We start from the raw sequence: 16,979 nt of genomic DNA, 5'->3' as shown, positions 1-16,979 counted from the left end.
GGATTGGTAATCACATATCTCACCTTGGAGTGATTGCTCTGTTCCTTGGTTCTTTCAATTAACTTTTTGATATGTATTTATGTTATAAGATGTTATGACTTAATATTGTTATTTTTTTTTTCAAGTAACCTTCTAGTAGCATTAGACCAAATTCCAATGAGACCATACCTTCCTTTATTGCAAAGTATATCCAGTTGAATTTTATTTTTGAGTTTATATTATTATGTTTCTCAATAAAATCTATGATTACTGTTAACTTTTATTTTGATGTATAAATAAACTATAATATATATATATATATATATATATATTTATAATATATATTAAAAATGATATTTATTGATGTGTTTGTAAAATCTTGTAAAAAGAAATTTAGGATATGACATTGTTGTCGTCCTTCAAAAAAAAAATATATATATATATATATATATATATATATATATATATATATATATATATATATATATATATATAAGTCTTGTTGAATTATTTATTTTTTATTGTTAAATAATATGACATTACTTTTGTCAATTTTGTTGGTTGGTGACTAGCATTCGAGAATAAAGGAGGAGTCGAGTGATGTGACTAACATTCAAGGATAAAGGAGAGCATCCATAAAGGTATCATAATTCTAACAACTGTCGTTCGCTATGCATGAGGAATAAAAATTACTGTAATAAATTATTTATATCAAAATTATTGATACAGTGATCTACAAAATATTTATCTGATTTTTTATCTTTATAAAAATATAAAATTATTCATTTATTTGATCCAAAAAAATTTATTGTTGCACCAAATTTGTATAAAATACCAATCATATGATCCTTCAAAACTTGATTTCTTTTATTTAAATTAATATGCCTTGAATAGTATTTATGACTCGTAAAAAATTCAAAAAAAAAAAGCTCTACTGAAGTTGATCATGGATTATATGATATTCAATTAAAATTGACTGTTCACCAATATAGTATATCTATAACATAACAGCTGTTAATTATAGCAGACCACATTTCAGTATGGAGACATCAATCTATACATGCCAACTTCGTGTTTATACATAAATATCCTATCCTTCGTTGGAAAATGCGCATGTTGTTGCAGTGGTTTATTAACATGATATAAGTGCATAATTTTGCTTTGATTACTTGTCTTATTTAAATTTATGAATTCTACTTTTCTCAGTTCCTTCCATAAATTCATTTCATTAATGTCTGTCTGAACAAAATTGAGACTTGTATTGACATAACGATTTGGGACGTTATTATCCAAGACATAAAGAATAAAGATGGAACAACTGATATCAAAATCCAAAACACATTTCACGCATTGATAAAGATGATGATGATCTTAGGACCCTATCTGAAATGAGATACTGAATACATGCAAAGGCATCGATAGCCAGAAAAATATTGGTTGAGAACGGGTCAAGATAGCGTGCATAAAAATCAGAAATACTAATGATGTAAATGATCATAAACTCTACAACAAAAACTAAAGCCAATTACAGAATCTTGCAATACACATTTAATTGTCACTTTTAAACCTTCTAAGCTTACATGTTCGTTTGCATGTTAGTGTTTGCTTCTTTTTTTTTTTTACCGAAAAAGGAGAAATTTCTTTAAAGATTAAAGTGGATTAGATACTGAGCTAGACTGATCTATCATTACAAGACCCAAAAAAACATAGAGAATTTACAGTCTATCCAAGATTGACTAGCCAATGGACCACGCCTTTCATGATGCGGGAAACATGGACCACATCGACAACATAAAGACTTGAACAAAGAAATAAAAGAAGGAACCAGCGAATCGACTAACTCAAGGGAATTAGTTCGATTCAGATGTTGGAGAAATTTAGTTGTGCAGCCTTCTTAAGGCTTTCAAGTAGAGCAGAAGCTTCGGCTATGACGATGAGAAGTTGCATCCACCAAATCCAAGAATGAACTCCAAGAATGAAGAGATCTGCACCTGGAATCACAAAGGGTGGACGGGCAGAAGCCTACGGAGGGATGGAAGAGTTTGTTGATGCGGGAAAAGCTTTAGCGATTCCAAAGGAGGTTGAAGACATTTCAGAAGAGCTGGTGACTCCTGATCAACCCAGTGCAACCGGTCTTTCAAATTCCATTGAAGCCACTGCATACTAATATTACAATGCATAAATCAAATTTGAATATTCCAAGTACTACATAAATAAATAAGTTTGCAAAGAAGCCTCCACTGACAAGAGATAACACCTTCTTAGATATATCCAAATCCATAAATTGGGTGATGACTCATTTAAAAACAAATTACAGAAACAACTCTTTGGTGTTTAAGTTTTTTTCAGCCAGTTAAATCATTAGAGCAACTTCTTGTGATCTTTGGTGATATTTTGCATATACTGCATAACTTGATCTAAAATATGGCCCTTTGAGACTTACCCAACAAACCAAATCCCATCCGGAATTGGAATTAATTTGGACAAAAGCCAAATTTCCCTACGATAGATCCGAAGGTCATCTCAGATGGACTGTTTGGTAGAATTTTTAAAACATGCAGTTTACATACAAACCAACAATACTGTGCCAAAGACAATCAGAAAATAAGTTAAGCTAACAATTAGTAAGACAGAACAAATTTGATTTATAATCAATGCTAATCTAGCTTGCCATTAAAGAAAAATCCCACACCTCAATACACCTTTTGATAAGCCCTTTGCATTCTATTTCCAAAATCTCAAATTAGGGGAATAATCTACCTTCGTCGTCACAAATTAGACCATCAGCTAAGCCCTTCCTCATCCTCCGATGCCAAATGCAAGGTATCATTTTCCTTTCCAGGTGTCAGCAACTCTCAAAATATCAAGCAGCTCAGGAACATTTTCTTTGTTAGGGAGAACAAACTTCTCCATGAATTTGGTATCTGTGAATACGAGAATCGATGTAAACTTGTATTTTCTAGTCCACAATCCTTTCAATTTCAACATTTCCGTCACACGAAACCGAGGAATGACCCTCTTCTGCAGACTATATAGCAAGATAGATGGTTGGGAGGCGATGAAGGAAGGGGTGTACCCGACTACATTGATAAAAAATTCCATTTTTCTGGGCATCATATCGAGGGAGATGCTTAATAAGGCGGGATTTTTCCTGACTGCAGAAGAAAACTCCGACTCCGACCAACCGAAGCTCCTCATGAGCTCGACCTTGGCCTCGAACCTTTCTTTGCTTACCCTCTGGAGAATATTAAGTGTCCACATGAACATCCGAGATTGCCGTGGCATCCCCAGCTCATCGGCTCTCGCCACCAAAGCTCGGAGTGACTTTGGTTTATTTGTGATTAATTGTGGGTGACTTCTCAAGACGACAGAGACCCTTTCTTCAGGAATGCCGCACTCATCCGTTAAGAACTTTAGGTTAGGATGCAATGTCTTCTCAACGTTGGAGAAGAAAAACCATCCTGTCTTCTTGAGATGCTTGAGAACGAGCTCTCTCGATCCCAAGAGACTTTCCCACATCTCCAATTTGGGGACGATGGAACGCTGAACGTTCAGTAGGAGGATGCCATGGTTCTTCAGGATGGCATCGACGATGTCCGACTCCGATAGGCCCAAATCGCGTAAGAACTGAAACTTCGGGGCCAAGTTCTTCTCCACGTTCACGCATAGGTAATTTGGTTTCAAAGATATCACCTTCCTGATACCGGCGCCGTCGAAGCCCTGAGATCTCATGAAGTTAAGGAAGGCGTCGGGTTTCTCGGTGGATCGGAGGTGCGCAAGGGGTTTAGAGAACTTGGCTGCCTCGGAGGGGGAGAACCCGCAGGAGTTCACGAGGTATTCCACCGTGAAGTGGGGATCAGGAGATGTGGTGACGCCTACAGCGGCGGCAGGGTCGACAGAGGAGGAGGAGAAGAAGAAGAGATCTCGAACGCGGCAGGTTTCGAACAGGGGCAGGAGGCTATTGCGGCGGAGTACGGAGCGGAGCGTCGCAGCCGCCATTGTGGGACGAAAGAGAGCAGTCTCAGCGGCACCCTAAGACAAACAACCCGCTTCTATCTGCAGTGTGTATAACCCTTCGCTAAGCACAAGAAATTCAAAATTAAAGGATAAATTATTTAGATAAAAAAAATAGATAAAGTGATCTACAAGATACTAATTTGACCGTTTCATTTGTAATCAAATCTTTCAGTTTAAGTTTAATTATTTAACTTTTTTCTCATGAATAAAATTTATAAAATAGATATTCAATATTTTAAGTTAATATTATGTTTTAATAAGACACTCAGATGTTTTCATTATAATTTAATGATAGTATAATTTAATTATGATTTGAATTGAAATCAATCAGTGTACGGACTCAATCTATAATATAACCCACATATTAGATCCATCCGTCAAACTAATATGATGAACTTATTAAATTGATTTTTTAAAGAAATAATTATTTGGTTTCTTAGGTTTTTGTTCTTGACCTTTGGTCTCATGCAGATGGGAAGTATGTCATTGTTACCGATATATGGCAGAAGTTTACTGATGTTATTCTTAGTTACGAAAAGATATATTGGAAATAAATTTTTTGTTTATGGGAAAAGGTGGTTTATGTGGAAAAAGGTGACTGGAGTTATTCTGATTTTTTAAGTCAATAATTGTGGGTTTCTAATTATTCCTACCTATTGTGTAGTGATTCGGCTTGGTTAAAAGTTAAATTGTTCTTATTAAGATATATCTTACTCGAACCATTAAATTTTGTTTTTGCATGGCAATTATGTTTTTAAAACCACAATTGAACCTTTTTGTTTGCCATGCATGCATGCGAAAGAAAGCCCTTTATGAACTGAATTTTTCTTGATGAATTATATTATTTTTTTCCTTGGTACATTTTCATGTTATACTTTTACATCGTTTTCATAATGCTTCATCTCAACTCTTCCCTCTTTATATAGCTGTTAGGTGTTCTGAAACTTCAGGAACTTGTAGCATATTCTGGATTTTGTCTTCTCTGTTTGATTACATAGTGAACAAATTGCTACTATCAACATTCAAAAGTTCTTGTAATTATTAGGTGAGCTTGATTGACGGTAGATAATTTATTAATTTAATAATCATACAGATCATCCAATAAAGTCGTGATTTTTGTAACCATCGATAATTCTCTAACATCAATTAATTACTTTAAATCATGTAGTTCTTTATTTAAATTAGTATTTTTCGTTTATATAATATGATTAAGAATATTATTAAAATTATTATTTATCTTTTATGGAGAGCTCAAGCTCATCTTTCCTCAATTCCTAGCTCTCTTAGAGGAAATGTTCATGAGGAGAGTAGATTTTTTTTATTATTATTATTTTTTTTATATTTTAAAAATATTTAATATTAGAATTATTTTAATTTATATGTTATAAAAATAATATTTTTATTTAAAAATTTTATGATTAATAAATAATGATCATTGAAAGTATATTTATGTTTTAAATAATTAAGTATGAATTTTTATGATTTAATTACTTTTAAATTTGGAACATAAATCTAAATTAGTTAATTTATGAAAAATAATAGATTTATGATTAATTATTATTTTATAATATTTTAAAAATATTTTTTAAAATATTAAAATCTAATTTAACAAGTACGAGTCAAATTGGAGATTTAACCTTAGTTAAGTTGATTGACCAAATTAGCCTATGTGGTTAAATATAATCTAACTGACGTGATTAAGTATTACTCAATCTATATGGTTAAGTATGATTCAACTTGTGTGATTCAAAAATAACACAATCCATCTAGTCAAATATAATATAATATATATAGTTAGACATAACTTATCTTATGTGATCAAGGATTGTCTAACTTATTTGTCGTTATGACTTAGCACATATGATTAAGTATAACTCAGCTCATATGATCAAGCATAATCCATGATCAAACATAATTTAGCTCATGATTAAATATGATCCAATTTATGTAATTAAGTATGACTTAACAAATGTGACTAAATATAACCAAACTTATATAGTTAGATATGACTTAACTCATATAATCAAATATAATTCAACTTCTATGATAAAGTATAATTGAATGTGATTATATATGACTCGATTTATATGATTTATATTTTGTGATCATGATTTAACTCTAAGTTAAGATCATAAAACTATATATGCAGATGTTCGTTGTCGTTACTCTCCATACGTTAAAGTTGTATGGTAGCATAGTATGGAGAACAGATACATAGTAATCGTATAAATTAACCTTTCTAGTGATTTAATTTATGAGATTATTGATCCATAAAATTCATCGAGTTTCAGGTACTCAAATCAAAACATTTTATGATTAAAGGTTTTAGATATTAATGTATGTACCAATGCATGTTCACGGATATCAAAATGCTGATATCAAAATGTACCTATGAAAACTCACTCTGTTGGTTTGTCATTGCAGAATGCATTGAGCCAAAGCAGGGATGAATTATATGTGGGGGAAGAGAGTGACAGAGACAATTGTATATGTTGCTCTCATGGTTGGAAGATTCAATCATAGCGTCATGTCCTTGACTACCAAGACCTCCAGAATCATTCTTCCTCTATCTCCTTACCTGCTCTTCTTTATGTGGCCTCATGCATCCCCCATTAGCTCACTCGGCATCCCACGTTAGTTCTCAAGGGAGGAAGAAGAAGAGTTGAAGGCTAAGTGCTTCCCTTTTCATGTTGTATATTCATACATAGGTCAACAGATGTATTATTGTCTGATGATGATGGGGATGCTCCCTGGCATGGTATGCGCCCGGCAGAGGTGCTTCCATCTCGATCATCTGATGGATTCACCCACCAGTTTGATGAGGTCATCGTTTTGCTTGTACACAAAAGGACATGAGACACATTTGAGTCATAGTTCCATGATGCAATTCATCTTCTTCTTCTTAAACGTTGAGTTCATCCTCAATCGTCCTTATCTTTTCAACTAATTTGAAAGAATATGATCACAATCAATCGGCGATGAAGTACACAAAAAAAAGACCTCGAAAGCGATAGGTTTCGAATAGGGATAGGAAGTCATCATACTAAGGATGAAAACAAGCTTTACAACAATCATTTTAGAATAAAGGAGAGCTATAGGAGTATCATAATTTCAACAACTATCATTCGCTATGCACGAGAGATTAAAATTATAGGAATAAATTATTTATATCAAAATTATGGATAAAGTGATCTACAAAATATTTATATGATTTTGTATCTTTAAAAAATATAAAATTAATCATTTATTTGATCCAAAAATAATTTATTGCTACACCAGATTTGGAAAAAAAAACAATCTTATGATCCTTCAAAACTTGATTTCTTGTGTTTAAATTAATATGCCTTGAATAGTATTTATGACTTGTAAAAAATTTTTAAAAAAATTGCTCGATTGAAGTTGATCATGGATTAGATGATATTTAATTAAAATTAACTGTACATCAATATACTATATCTGTAACAAGACACTTGTTAATTATAGCAGGCCACATTTCAATCTGAAGACATCAATCTTATACGTGCCAACTTCGTGATCATCCATAAATACTCTATCGTTGTTCACGTTGCATTGGTTCATTAACATGATATATAAGTGCATAATTTTGCTTTGACTACTTGTCTTATTTAAATTTATGAATTCTACTTTTCTCGGTTCCTTCCATATATTCATTTCATTGATATCTCTCTTCCCAAAATTGAGACTTGTGTTGACATAAAGATTTGGGACGTTATTATCCAAGACATAAAGAATAAAGAATAAAGATGGAACAACTGATATCAAAATCCAAAACACATTTCACGCATCGATAAAGATGAGTGATGATCTAATGATCCTATCTGAAATGAGATACTGAATACATGCAAAAAGGCACGGATAGCCAGAAAAAAACTGGTTGAGAACGGGTCAGGATGGTGTGCATAAATCTGAAATACTAGTGACGTAAATGATCATAAACTCTACAACAAGAACTAAAGCCAATTATAGGATCTTGCAATACAAATTTAATTGTCACTTTTAAACCTTCTGATCTTACATGTTAGTTTGCATGTTAGAGTTTTTTTTTTTAACCAAAAAAGGAGAGATTTCATTAAAGATTAAAGTGGATTAGATACTGAGCTAGACTGATCTATCATTACAAGACCCAAAAAAAAAAAACATAGAGAATTTACAGTCCTTCCGAGATTGACTAGCCAATGGGCCACGCCGGGAAACATGGACCACATCGACAACATAAAGACTTGAAATAAGAAATAAAATGACATCCAAAATATTCTTAAGGAACCAGCGAATCGACTAACTCAAGGCAATTAGTTCGATTCAGATGTCGGAGAAATTTAGTTGTGCAGCCTTCTGAAATCTTTAGAGTAGAGCAGAAGCTTCAGCTATGATGATGAGAAGTTGCATCCACCAAATCCAAGAATGAAGAGATCTGCACCTGGAATCACAAAGAGTGGACGAGCAGAAGCCTACGGAGGCATGCAAGAGTTTGTTGATGCGAGAAAAGCTTTAGCAATTCCAAAGGAGGTTGAAGACATTTCAGAAGAGCTGGTGACTCCTTATCAACCCAGTGCAACTGGTCTTTCAAATTCCATTGAAGCCACTGCATAATAATATTACAATGCATAAATCAAATTTGAATAATCCAATTAGTACATAAATAAATAAGTTTCCAGTGAAAGGATACAATAAATTTTTAGTAGTAAATAGACTTGTTAAATATGTTCACTTTCTCCTTATTAACAAGAAGTATCCAATGGATAAACTAGCAAGTTTATACATTAAGAAGATCATTCGATATCTTGAGGTATAATATTATATTTTATAGAGATTCAAGGTTCACTTCTAAGTTTTAAGAGAGTTTGTAGAAATCTTTGGACACATAATTAAAATTTAAAATAGTTTTCACCCCCAAAACTAATGGTCAATCTGAGAAAAAAAAATGAACAATGAAAGATTTTTTAAGAGCTTGTGCCTTGGGCTTGGGCTTGGGTTTAGTGGAAGTTGAAATAGTACATAGATTGTCATATTTAAAGCTTGTTATCGGAGAAAATATATGTCACATGATTAATCTTACATGTTTAAACAATATGCAAAAGATTATTAACGGTCCAAAGACATTAGAAAAGTTATGCATATCGAAATCGAAGAGATCCATAGTTCAAAATTGATGATCATATTTTTTTTGTAAGTATCACCAACCAAGGGGTTATGAGGTTTGGATAAAGAGGAAAGTTAACCTCTAGATTTATTGACTTATTTGAGATTTTACAGAAGGTTGGGCATGTGACATACAAATTAGTTTTGCCACTAGTTCTAACTAATATCTATGATGAATTTCATGTTTCTATACTCTAAAGGTATATCAGGGATTTATCTCATATCATATGTTACTAGCCTCCGTAGTTATGAGACAATGCCACCTTCTTAAAGCAATCGAACTAGATCTTGAAAAGGAAAAATCATGTTCTAATGAATAAAATTATATCTTCGATAAAGATTTGTTGACGACACCATTTGGACAAAAGACATCTTGGGAAAGAGAATAATATACAAGAGAGTAATATCCTCCTTTATTTCTTGAGGTAAGCTGACTTTGAAAACCAAATCGAGAATAAATATAATCAAATCGCTCGTTTTAAGCATAATTACTTGAGTTTTCTTACTAATAAAATCTAAGAAATAAATATTAAATATTCCAAGTTGAATGATGTTATTTTTACTAATAAATTAAATAAAAACAAATATTAAATAAATATAAAAGTAAAAAATCTTATTACCTTAGATCGAAACTCATCCACTCTAATCTAAGGTGAGAGATTTTTCTCATTCATTCATCAACAAAAACGAGAAAAATAAGAAATTATATCCCGAGAGGTAGATCCCTCTAACTTTCTTAAAAAATAAATATTTTCTTATATACATTTAAGTGTTTAAAATTTTAGTTTTAGATTAAAATATATTATAATTATTCATGCTTTATATAGCTATTAAAATTTTATTTTTTGACTAAGATACATTATAATTATTCATGCTATAATGTTTTTAAAATTTTATTTTACATTAAAATATATTATAATTATTTATATTAATATTATTTTAAAAAAAATTATCTTGCATGCATGATACTAATTGTAATACTTGATTTATATTTGATTTTTAAAAATTAACCTTTTTGCTGGTACATTGATGCTACAAGAAGCTTAAGGTAAATTGAGAGTGTTAAATTTAAAAACATATAATTTATTGTATAATTTGACTAATCCATTTGTGTTATGGTAGGCTAGGAATCGACGAGGAGCTTGTGATGTTGTGAATGTTGATCAAAGTATTGATGGAAATGTTGTGAATGCTGATTTGAGAAGCCTATTTGGGAAAAAGGACTTCAAGCAGAAATTTGACATTTTTTCCAAGATCCTGATAGTTTCTCAGTTTGAGAGTAATACTGAATCCATGCACTTCCCCTTATTCGCTGTCAGTTTTCTTTTACAAGTCAGTGTGACTCTCAATCCAAAGATGATTGAATATGACTCTGATATAACTCAAGTCTCTTGAGAATTCTCTCATGAGTGATTTGTCAAGTGGAGATTTCGATGCAAGCAAATTGTGATATTGTCAGAGTATTATTCAAGTCATAAAAAAAAGAATCTTTTTCGTATCTTCCCAATATTGTTGATCAACTTGGAAGTTCTATCAGTTCTACAACTCATAATGCACAGATTCTCTGCAAGGATGAAACAACTGATGTCAAAATTCAAAACACATTTCACACATTGACAAAGATGATTGATATCTTATGATTCTATCTGAAACACTAGTGATGCAAATATAAATAAACTCTACAACAAGAGCTATGGCAATTTCAGAAAATTGAAATACACATTTAATCGTCAATTAAAAACCTTTCGAGCTTGCATATTAGTTGGCATGTTATAGTTTGTTTTTTTCTTTCACTGACAAAGGAGAAATATCATTAAAGGATAAAGTGGCTTACACACGATTAGAAGACCCAAAAATTAGGGAATTTATAAATTTCCCAAAATTGACTTGCCATTGGGCCACGCCACTCGTGACACGAGAAACATAGATCACATCGAGAAGAATGAACTAACCAAATCACAAAAGGTGGATGAACACAAGCCTCCGGAGGCACGTCGGAGTTTGTTGATGCAGGAAAAGCTTTAGCAATTCCAAATGAGGCTGAAGAAATTTCAGGATAGCATGCATGCTCAAGTCTTGATGCTCAGAGAAAAGTCCATCCAACCCAGAAGCAAAGTTAGTACGAAGGCTGGTGACTCCTGATCAGCCCAGTGCAACTGCTCTTTCAAACTCCATTGAAGCAACTGCACACTAATACTACAATGCATAAATCAAATTTAAATATCCAATTAGCACACAAATAAATAAGTTTGCAAAGAAGCCTTCTTAGACATATCCAAATCCATAAATCGGGTGATGATTCATTTAAAAACAAATTACAGAAACAACTCTTTGGTGTTTGAAGTTATTTTCAGCCACTTAAATCATTAGAGCAACTACTACTCGGCAACTTCTTGTGATCTTTGTTGATATTTTGCATATACTGCATAACTTGATCTAAAATATGACTCTTTGAGACTTAACCAACAAACCAAATCCCATCCGGAATTGGAATTAATTTGGACAAAAGCCAAAAGTCCCTAAGATGGAACAGCTGATATCAAGATTCCGAAAACATTTTACATATGAGAAAGATTATCAATATTCTTATGATCTTATCTCAATTGTGATATTAAAAATATGCACAATTGCATAGAGAGGCCGAAACAAGAGTAGCTGAGAATGGGTAAGGATAGTTTGCACAATCATAAGTAGTCATTTCTGCACTAAATGCGGGACATAAAAACTTATGATGTAATGATCATTAACTCTAAAACAAATCCTAAAGACAATTACAGAGATTTGAAATACACATTTTGTTGTCAATTTTAAAATGTTTAGGCGTATAAATTAGTTTGCATGTTAGAGTTTGTTGATGCAGGAAATGCCTGAGCAACAATTCCAATGAGGCTGAAGACATTTCAGGATAGCAAACTCAACAATTCCAGTGAGGCTGAAGACATTTCACGATAGCATACTCAACAATTCACACGTTTTGATTCTCTGAAGTCCATTCAACCTGCAAGCAAAGAGACACCTTCTTACATGCAAAAGAAATTGGTGAGTACCAAACCAATGGTAATCCTGATCAACACAAAAACTGGTCTTCCAAATTCCATTGAGGCCCCAGCATGCAAATATCACAATACATGTCAGATGAGTTTGCATAGAAACTCAACTGACAAGATAACAACACCTTGAAGACATCCAAATCCATAAATCCGTGAAAACTCACCTAAAACAAATTATAGAAACAACACTTTGGCGTTTAAATTTTTTTCAGCTACTAAAATCATCAGAGCAAGTACTACTCCATGTAACTTCTCGTCATCTTTGGTGATGTATACATACTGCATAACTTGATCTGAAACATGGCTCTTTCACACTCACCCAACAACCAATAACCGATCCAGAATTAAGTTGGAGAGAATCCAAACACCAGTTCAGAATCAATTTGCACAGAATCCAAATGTTCTTAAGATCCAAAATAATCTTGGTTGGACTGCTAAGCAGAATTTATAAAACCTGCAGTTCGCATACAAACCAACAATACTGTGCCAAACACAATCAGAAAATGATTCGAGCAAACATTTAGTAAGACAAAACAAAGTCCGTTTATAATCAATGCTAAACTAGCTTGTCACATAAGAAGAATCTCACACCTCAATAGACTTTTAGAGAAGCCATTTGCATTCTATTTCCAGAATCTCAAACTAGGGGAATAATCTACCTTCATCTATCAGAGATTTCAAACAGGCCAGGGACTTCAGATTTGCAACAAAGAACAGACTTTTCCATGAACCTTAATGAGTAAAACTGGAAGACATTTTGTGTTGGGCATTGCATAGACCTTCCAATTACAACATTACTACCATATGACACCAACGGAATAATTCTTTCACTGGACTGCACCTCAGTGGCCAAGGCTGGTGGTTGATGTAAGACAGCTTGTTGTCAAGGGAAAAGGTGCTGAATCACTGCTCAGCTCCTGATGAGAAATTCAAATGTGAGTTAGACCAGCAGCTAAGCCCTTCTCATCCTCCTCTGATACCAAATAAAAGGGCTCATTTCCCTTCACACTCACCTGCTCTCAAAATATCAAGAAGCTCAGGAACCTTTTCTTTGTAGGGTAGAACAATCTTCTCCATGAATTTTGTATTTGATAATGTCACATAGGACAAAAACGTGCCTCGTCGAGTCCACAAGCCTTTCGTATTCAACATCTCCAAAACACGAAACCGAGGAATTACCGTCTTCTGCAGACTTGATAGCAACAGATTTGGATGGGAGGCGATGAAGGAAGGGGTGTACCCGACTACATTAATAAAAAATTCCACTTTTCTGCGCAACATATCGAGGGAGATGCATAAGAAGGTGGGATTTTTCATGACTGCAGAAGAAAACTCCCACTCCGACCACCCGAAGCTCCTCATGAGCTCGCCCTTGGACTCGAACTTTTCTTTGCTTACGTTGTGGAAAACATCAAGTGTCCACATGAACATCCGAGATTGCCGTGGCATCCCCAGCTCATCGGCTCTCGCAACCAAAGCTCGGAGAGACTCTGGTTTCTGTGAGATTAATTGTGGGTTACTTCTCAAGACGACAGAGACCATTTCTTCAGGAATGCCGCACTCATCCCTCAAGAACTTTAGGTTAGGATGCAATCTATTCTCAACGCTGGAGTGGAAAAACCGTGATGTCTTCTTGAGATGCTTGAGAACGAGCTCTCTCGATCCCAAGAGACTTTCCCACATCTCCAATTTGGGGACCAAGGAACGGTGAACGTCGAGGCGGAGGATGCCATCGTTCTTCAGGATGGCATCGACGATATCCGACTCCGATAGACCCAAATCGCGTAAGAACTGAAACTTCGGGGCGAGGTTCTTCTCCACGTTGTAGCATAAGTGTCTGGGATCCCCAGATATCACCTTCCTGATACCGGCGCCATCGAAGCCCTGAGATCTCATGAAGTTAAGGACGGCGTCGGGTTTCTCGGTGGATCGGAGGTGCGCAAGGGGTTCAGAGAACTTGGCTGCCTCGGAGGGGGAGAACCCGCAGGAGTTCACGAGGTATTCCACCATGAAGTGGGGATCTGGAGATATGGTGCCGCCTACCGCGGCGGCAGTGTCAACAGAGGAGGAGAAGAAGAGGAGATCTCGAAGGCGGCAGGTTTCGAACAAGGGCAGAAGGCCATTGCGGCGGAGTACGGAGCGGAGCGGAGCAGCAGCCATTGTGGGACGAGAGCAGCCGCAGCCGCAGCGGAACCCTAATTACAACGACCCTCCTTATACGTAGTGTGTATAACCTTCGCTATGCACAAGAAATACAAAATTATAGGAATAGATTATTTATATAAAAAATATGGATAAAATAATCTTAAAATGCTAATTTGACTGGTTTCATATGTCCTTAAATGTTTCAGTTTAAGTACAATTATTTACTTTCTTTTCTTATGAATAAAAATTATAAAATAAATATTCAATATTTTAAGTTAAGTGATATTATTTTTATTAATTAATTAAATAAATATAAAATTAAAAATATTTATTACCTTGGAAGTCTCCACTCTTTTTATTTAATAGGGGCGATTCCTTTTCTTTATTTTTCACTACGTCAAATCAGAATAAGAGAGATAGACGTTTCTATATTTTAAAAAAATAATTTTTATTATTTTGTATTATTCATGCTATATATAGTTTCTAAAATTTTATTATATTCATCCAAATATTTAAAATTTTATTTTTAGATTTAATATATTATAATTATTCATACTATAATAACTTTTGAAAATTTTATCTTGCATGCAACATACTAATTATAATATTCAATTTCTATTAGATTTGTACAATAGTTGAGTAAAAATTTTATTTTCCCTTTAATGTAATTTTATATTTTTAATCTATTACTATTTATTATGTTTTAACGACTCGTAATAGTTTGGTGTTTTGATTATAATTTCATGATATTATAATTTAAAATTAAAAAAAATTTAATTATGATTTAGGTTGAATTCTGCTTAGCAAATGAGGCTCTACCCACATGCTAAATTATAACCCCGTATATTAGACCCAACGAACAGACTAAGCCTGGTTAATCATTCAATTCGACCCAACATGAATAATAATGTGTAGTGCACATGATTAGTTCGAACCAAGTATGATGTATGCATCGTCGTCATGTATAATGATTAGTACATCGACTATGTTAGCATATCTTATTACTATACAATTTAACATATTATCTTTATTTTATTTTCGATTGAGTCAAATCTAACTTGATAAATTTAAATCGATTGAAGATGATTCTAACCGATTCAATTTATTAAAATCTATTTAACTTAAATTAAATTTAATCTAATCTAAATTATATTAGCTTAAGATGATTCTAAATCAAATAAATAAAAATTAGAGGTCGGTTCAATTAGGTTATAGTCGATCCAATTAGATCGATTGAAGTAGCGTGATCATGCTTGTTGACTTGTGTATTTTTTATTGTTATATAGTATGACATTACTTTTGTCAATTTTATTGGTTGACGACTTGTTGTGAACTTGTTAAATTAGTTTTTCTAAAGAAGGAATTCTTTCATTTCTCGTCGCTTTTGGTCGATGGTAGTGATGTTATTCTTAGACAAGGATATCTTGGAGTTCCCTGCCACATATGGAGTTGATGTCTGAGGGGATAAGATGACCTCTCGACTTCTCATTTTCATTTTTCTTTTTAATAAGCTAAAGTAACTTCGTGTCTGATTTTTGTTTTTTATAGCACCTTGTTTTAATAACTACGGGTTTCTGACGACTCCTATTATGTAGTGATTCGGCTTGCTGTTCGGATTAACAGTTAAATTACTTAATTATATATACTTTTAACTTGAACCAGTAACCATTTTTGTGTGGCTATCACTCAACTCTCCCCTTTTATAGATGTTAGGTGTTCTGAAACTTCAAGATTTTTGTAATCATAGATTTTTTTTCTTAACATAAATTAATTAATTATAAATCATATATTATTATATTTAATTTATTTATTTAGTATACTTTAAACTAATTAAAATTATTCTTTATATTATGTGAATAAATTAAGAATTTTATCAATTTATTAAATTATTAATTAATTTATTTCCTAATGAGTGATATGATTCATAGAAAGCAAATATTTTTTTTTTGTATGTGAATAATATAAAATAAATATTACAATCTATTTTTGTATTAAAGTAAAATAAAAATATTATTTATCTTTGGAGAAGAGTTCATCTTCTCCTCCTCCTCCCTCGTTCCTCAAGCTTAGAAGTTGGATGGAGGATTAAGAAAAAAAAATTTTTGATGACATGATTGCAAGGATGAGAAGGATTCTCTATTTTCTTTATTATCATTTTTATTTATATATTTTTAAATATTTAATAGTAGAATTTTTTAAATAATATTGCAAAATAATATTGTAATTTTAAAATATTATGATTAATAAATAATAATTATTGAATTATGATGTTAAAATAATTAGTTAATTTAATAATTATTATAATTTATTTAATTAGACATATTTATGTTTAAAAAATTATGTATGAATTTGTATAATTTAATTAGTTTTACATTTAAAATTATGAATCTAAATTAGTTAATTCTTGAAAAAAGAATGGATTTAAGGTTAATTATTATTATTTAAATGTTTTAAATATTAAAATATAATTTAATAGATGAGTTAAATTAATGATTTAACGTAAGTTGATTGACCAAACCAATCTATATAGTCAAGTATAACCTAACTTATGTGACTAAATATAACCTAGTTCAAATAGTAAGGTATAATCCAACCTGATTCAACATAATTTAATTTATATGATTAAGT

General features: G+C 32.5%; 2 protein-coding genes across 3 annotated transcripts; both read right to left on the bottom strand.

Moving 5' to 3' along the window:
• Positions 1-1,646: 1,646 nt before the first annotated feature.
• LOC135625950 (uncharacterized) lies at positions 1,647-4,024 on the bottom strand. 2 transcript variants are annotated; one of them, XM_065131106.1, is made up of 2 exons: positions 2,740-4,024; positions 1,647-2,142 (listed from the first exon to the last, which is right to left on the bottom strand). In XM_065131106.1, exon 1 carries the CDS (start codon positions 3,976-3,978, stop codon positions 2,806-2,808), a length of 1,173 nt encoding a protein of 390 aa, XP_064987178.1. In that variant the 5' UTR covers positions 3,979-4,024; the 3' UTR covers positions 1,647-2,142; positions 2,740-2,805. The 2 variants fall into 2 exon arrangements, with proteins under 2 accessions (XP_064987178.1, XP_064987179.1); XM_065131107.1 differs by having other exon boundaries at positions 1,647-2,135.
• Positions 4,025-12,725: 8,701 nt separating this feature from the next.
• LOC103969887 (transcription termination factor MTERF15, mitochondrial) lies at positions 12,726-14,424 on the bottom strand. The gene is made up of 2 exons (XM_009383525.3): positions 13,220-14,424; positions 12,726-13,123 (listed from the first exon to the last, which is right to left on the bottom strand). The coding sequence occupies exons 1-2, from the start codon at positions 14,364-14,366 to the stop codon at positions 13,110-13,112; spliced, it is 1,161 nt and encodes a 386-aa protein (XP_009381800.2). The 5' UTR covers positions 14,367-14,424; the 3' UTR covers positions 12,726-13,109.
• Between the last annotated feature and the right edge of the window lie 2,555 nt (positions 14,425-16,979).

This window comes from Musa acuminata, chromosome BXJ2-10 (genome assembly GCF_036884655.1).
Source record: "Musa acuminata AAA Group cultivar baxijiao chromosome BXJ2-10, Cavendish_Baxijiao_AAA, whole genome shotgun sequence".
NCBI lineage: Eukaryota > Viridiplantae > Streptophyta > Magnoliopsida > Zingiberales > Musaceae > Musa > Musa acuminata.
This window is presented reverse-complemented; position numbering and strand designations above follow the sequence as displayed.

Coding starts and splice junctions, on each gene's coding strand:
- LOC103969887 (XM_009383525.3), bottom strand. CDS start 14,366: ATGGCTGCTGCTCCGCTCCGCTCCGTACTCCGCCGCAATGGCCTTCTG.
- LOC135625950 (XM_065131106.1), bottom strand. CDS start 3,978: ATGGCGGCTGCGACGCTCCGCTCCGTACTCCGCCGCAATAGCCTCCTG.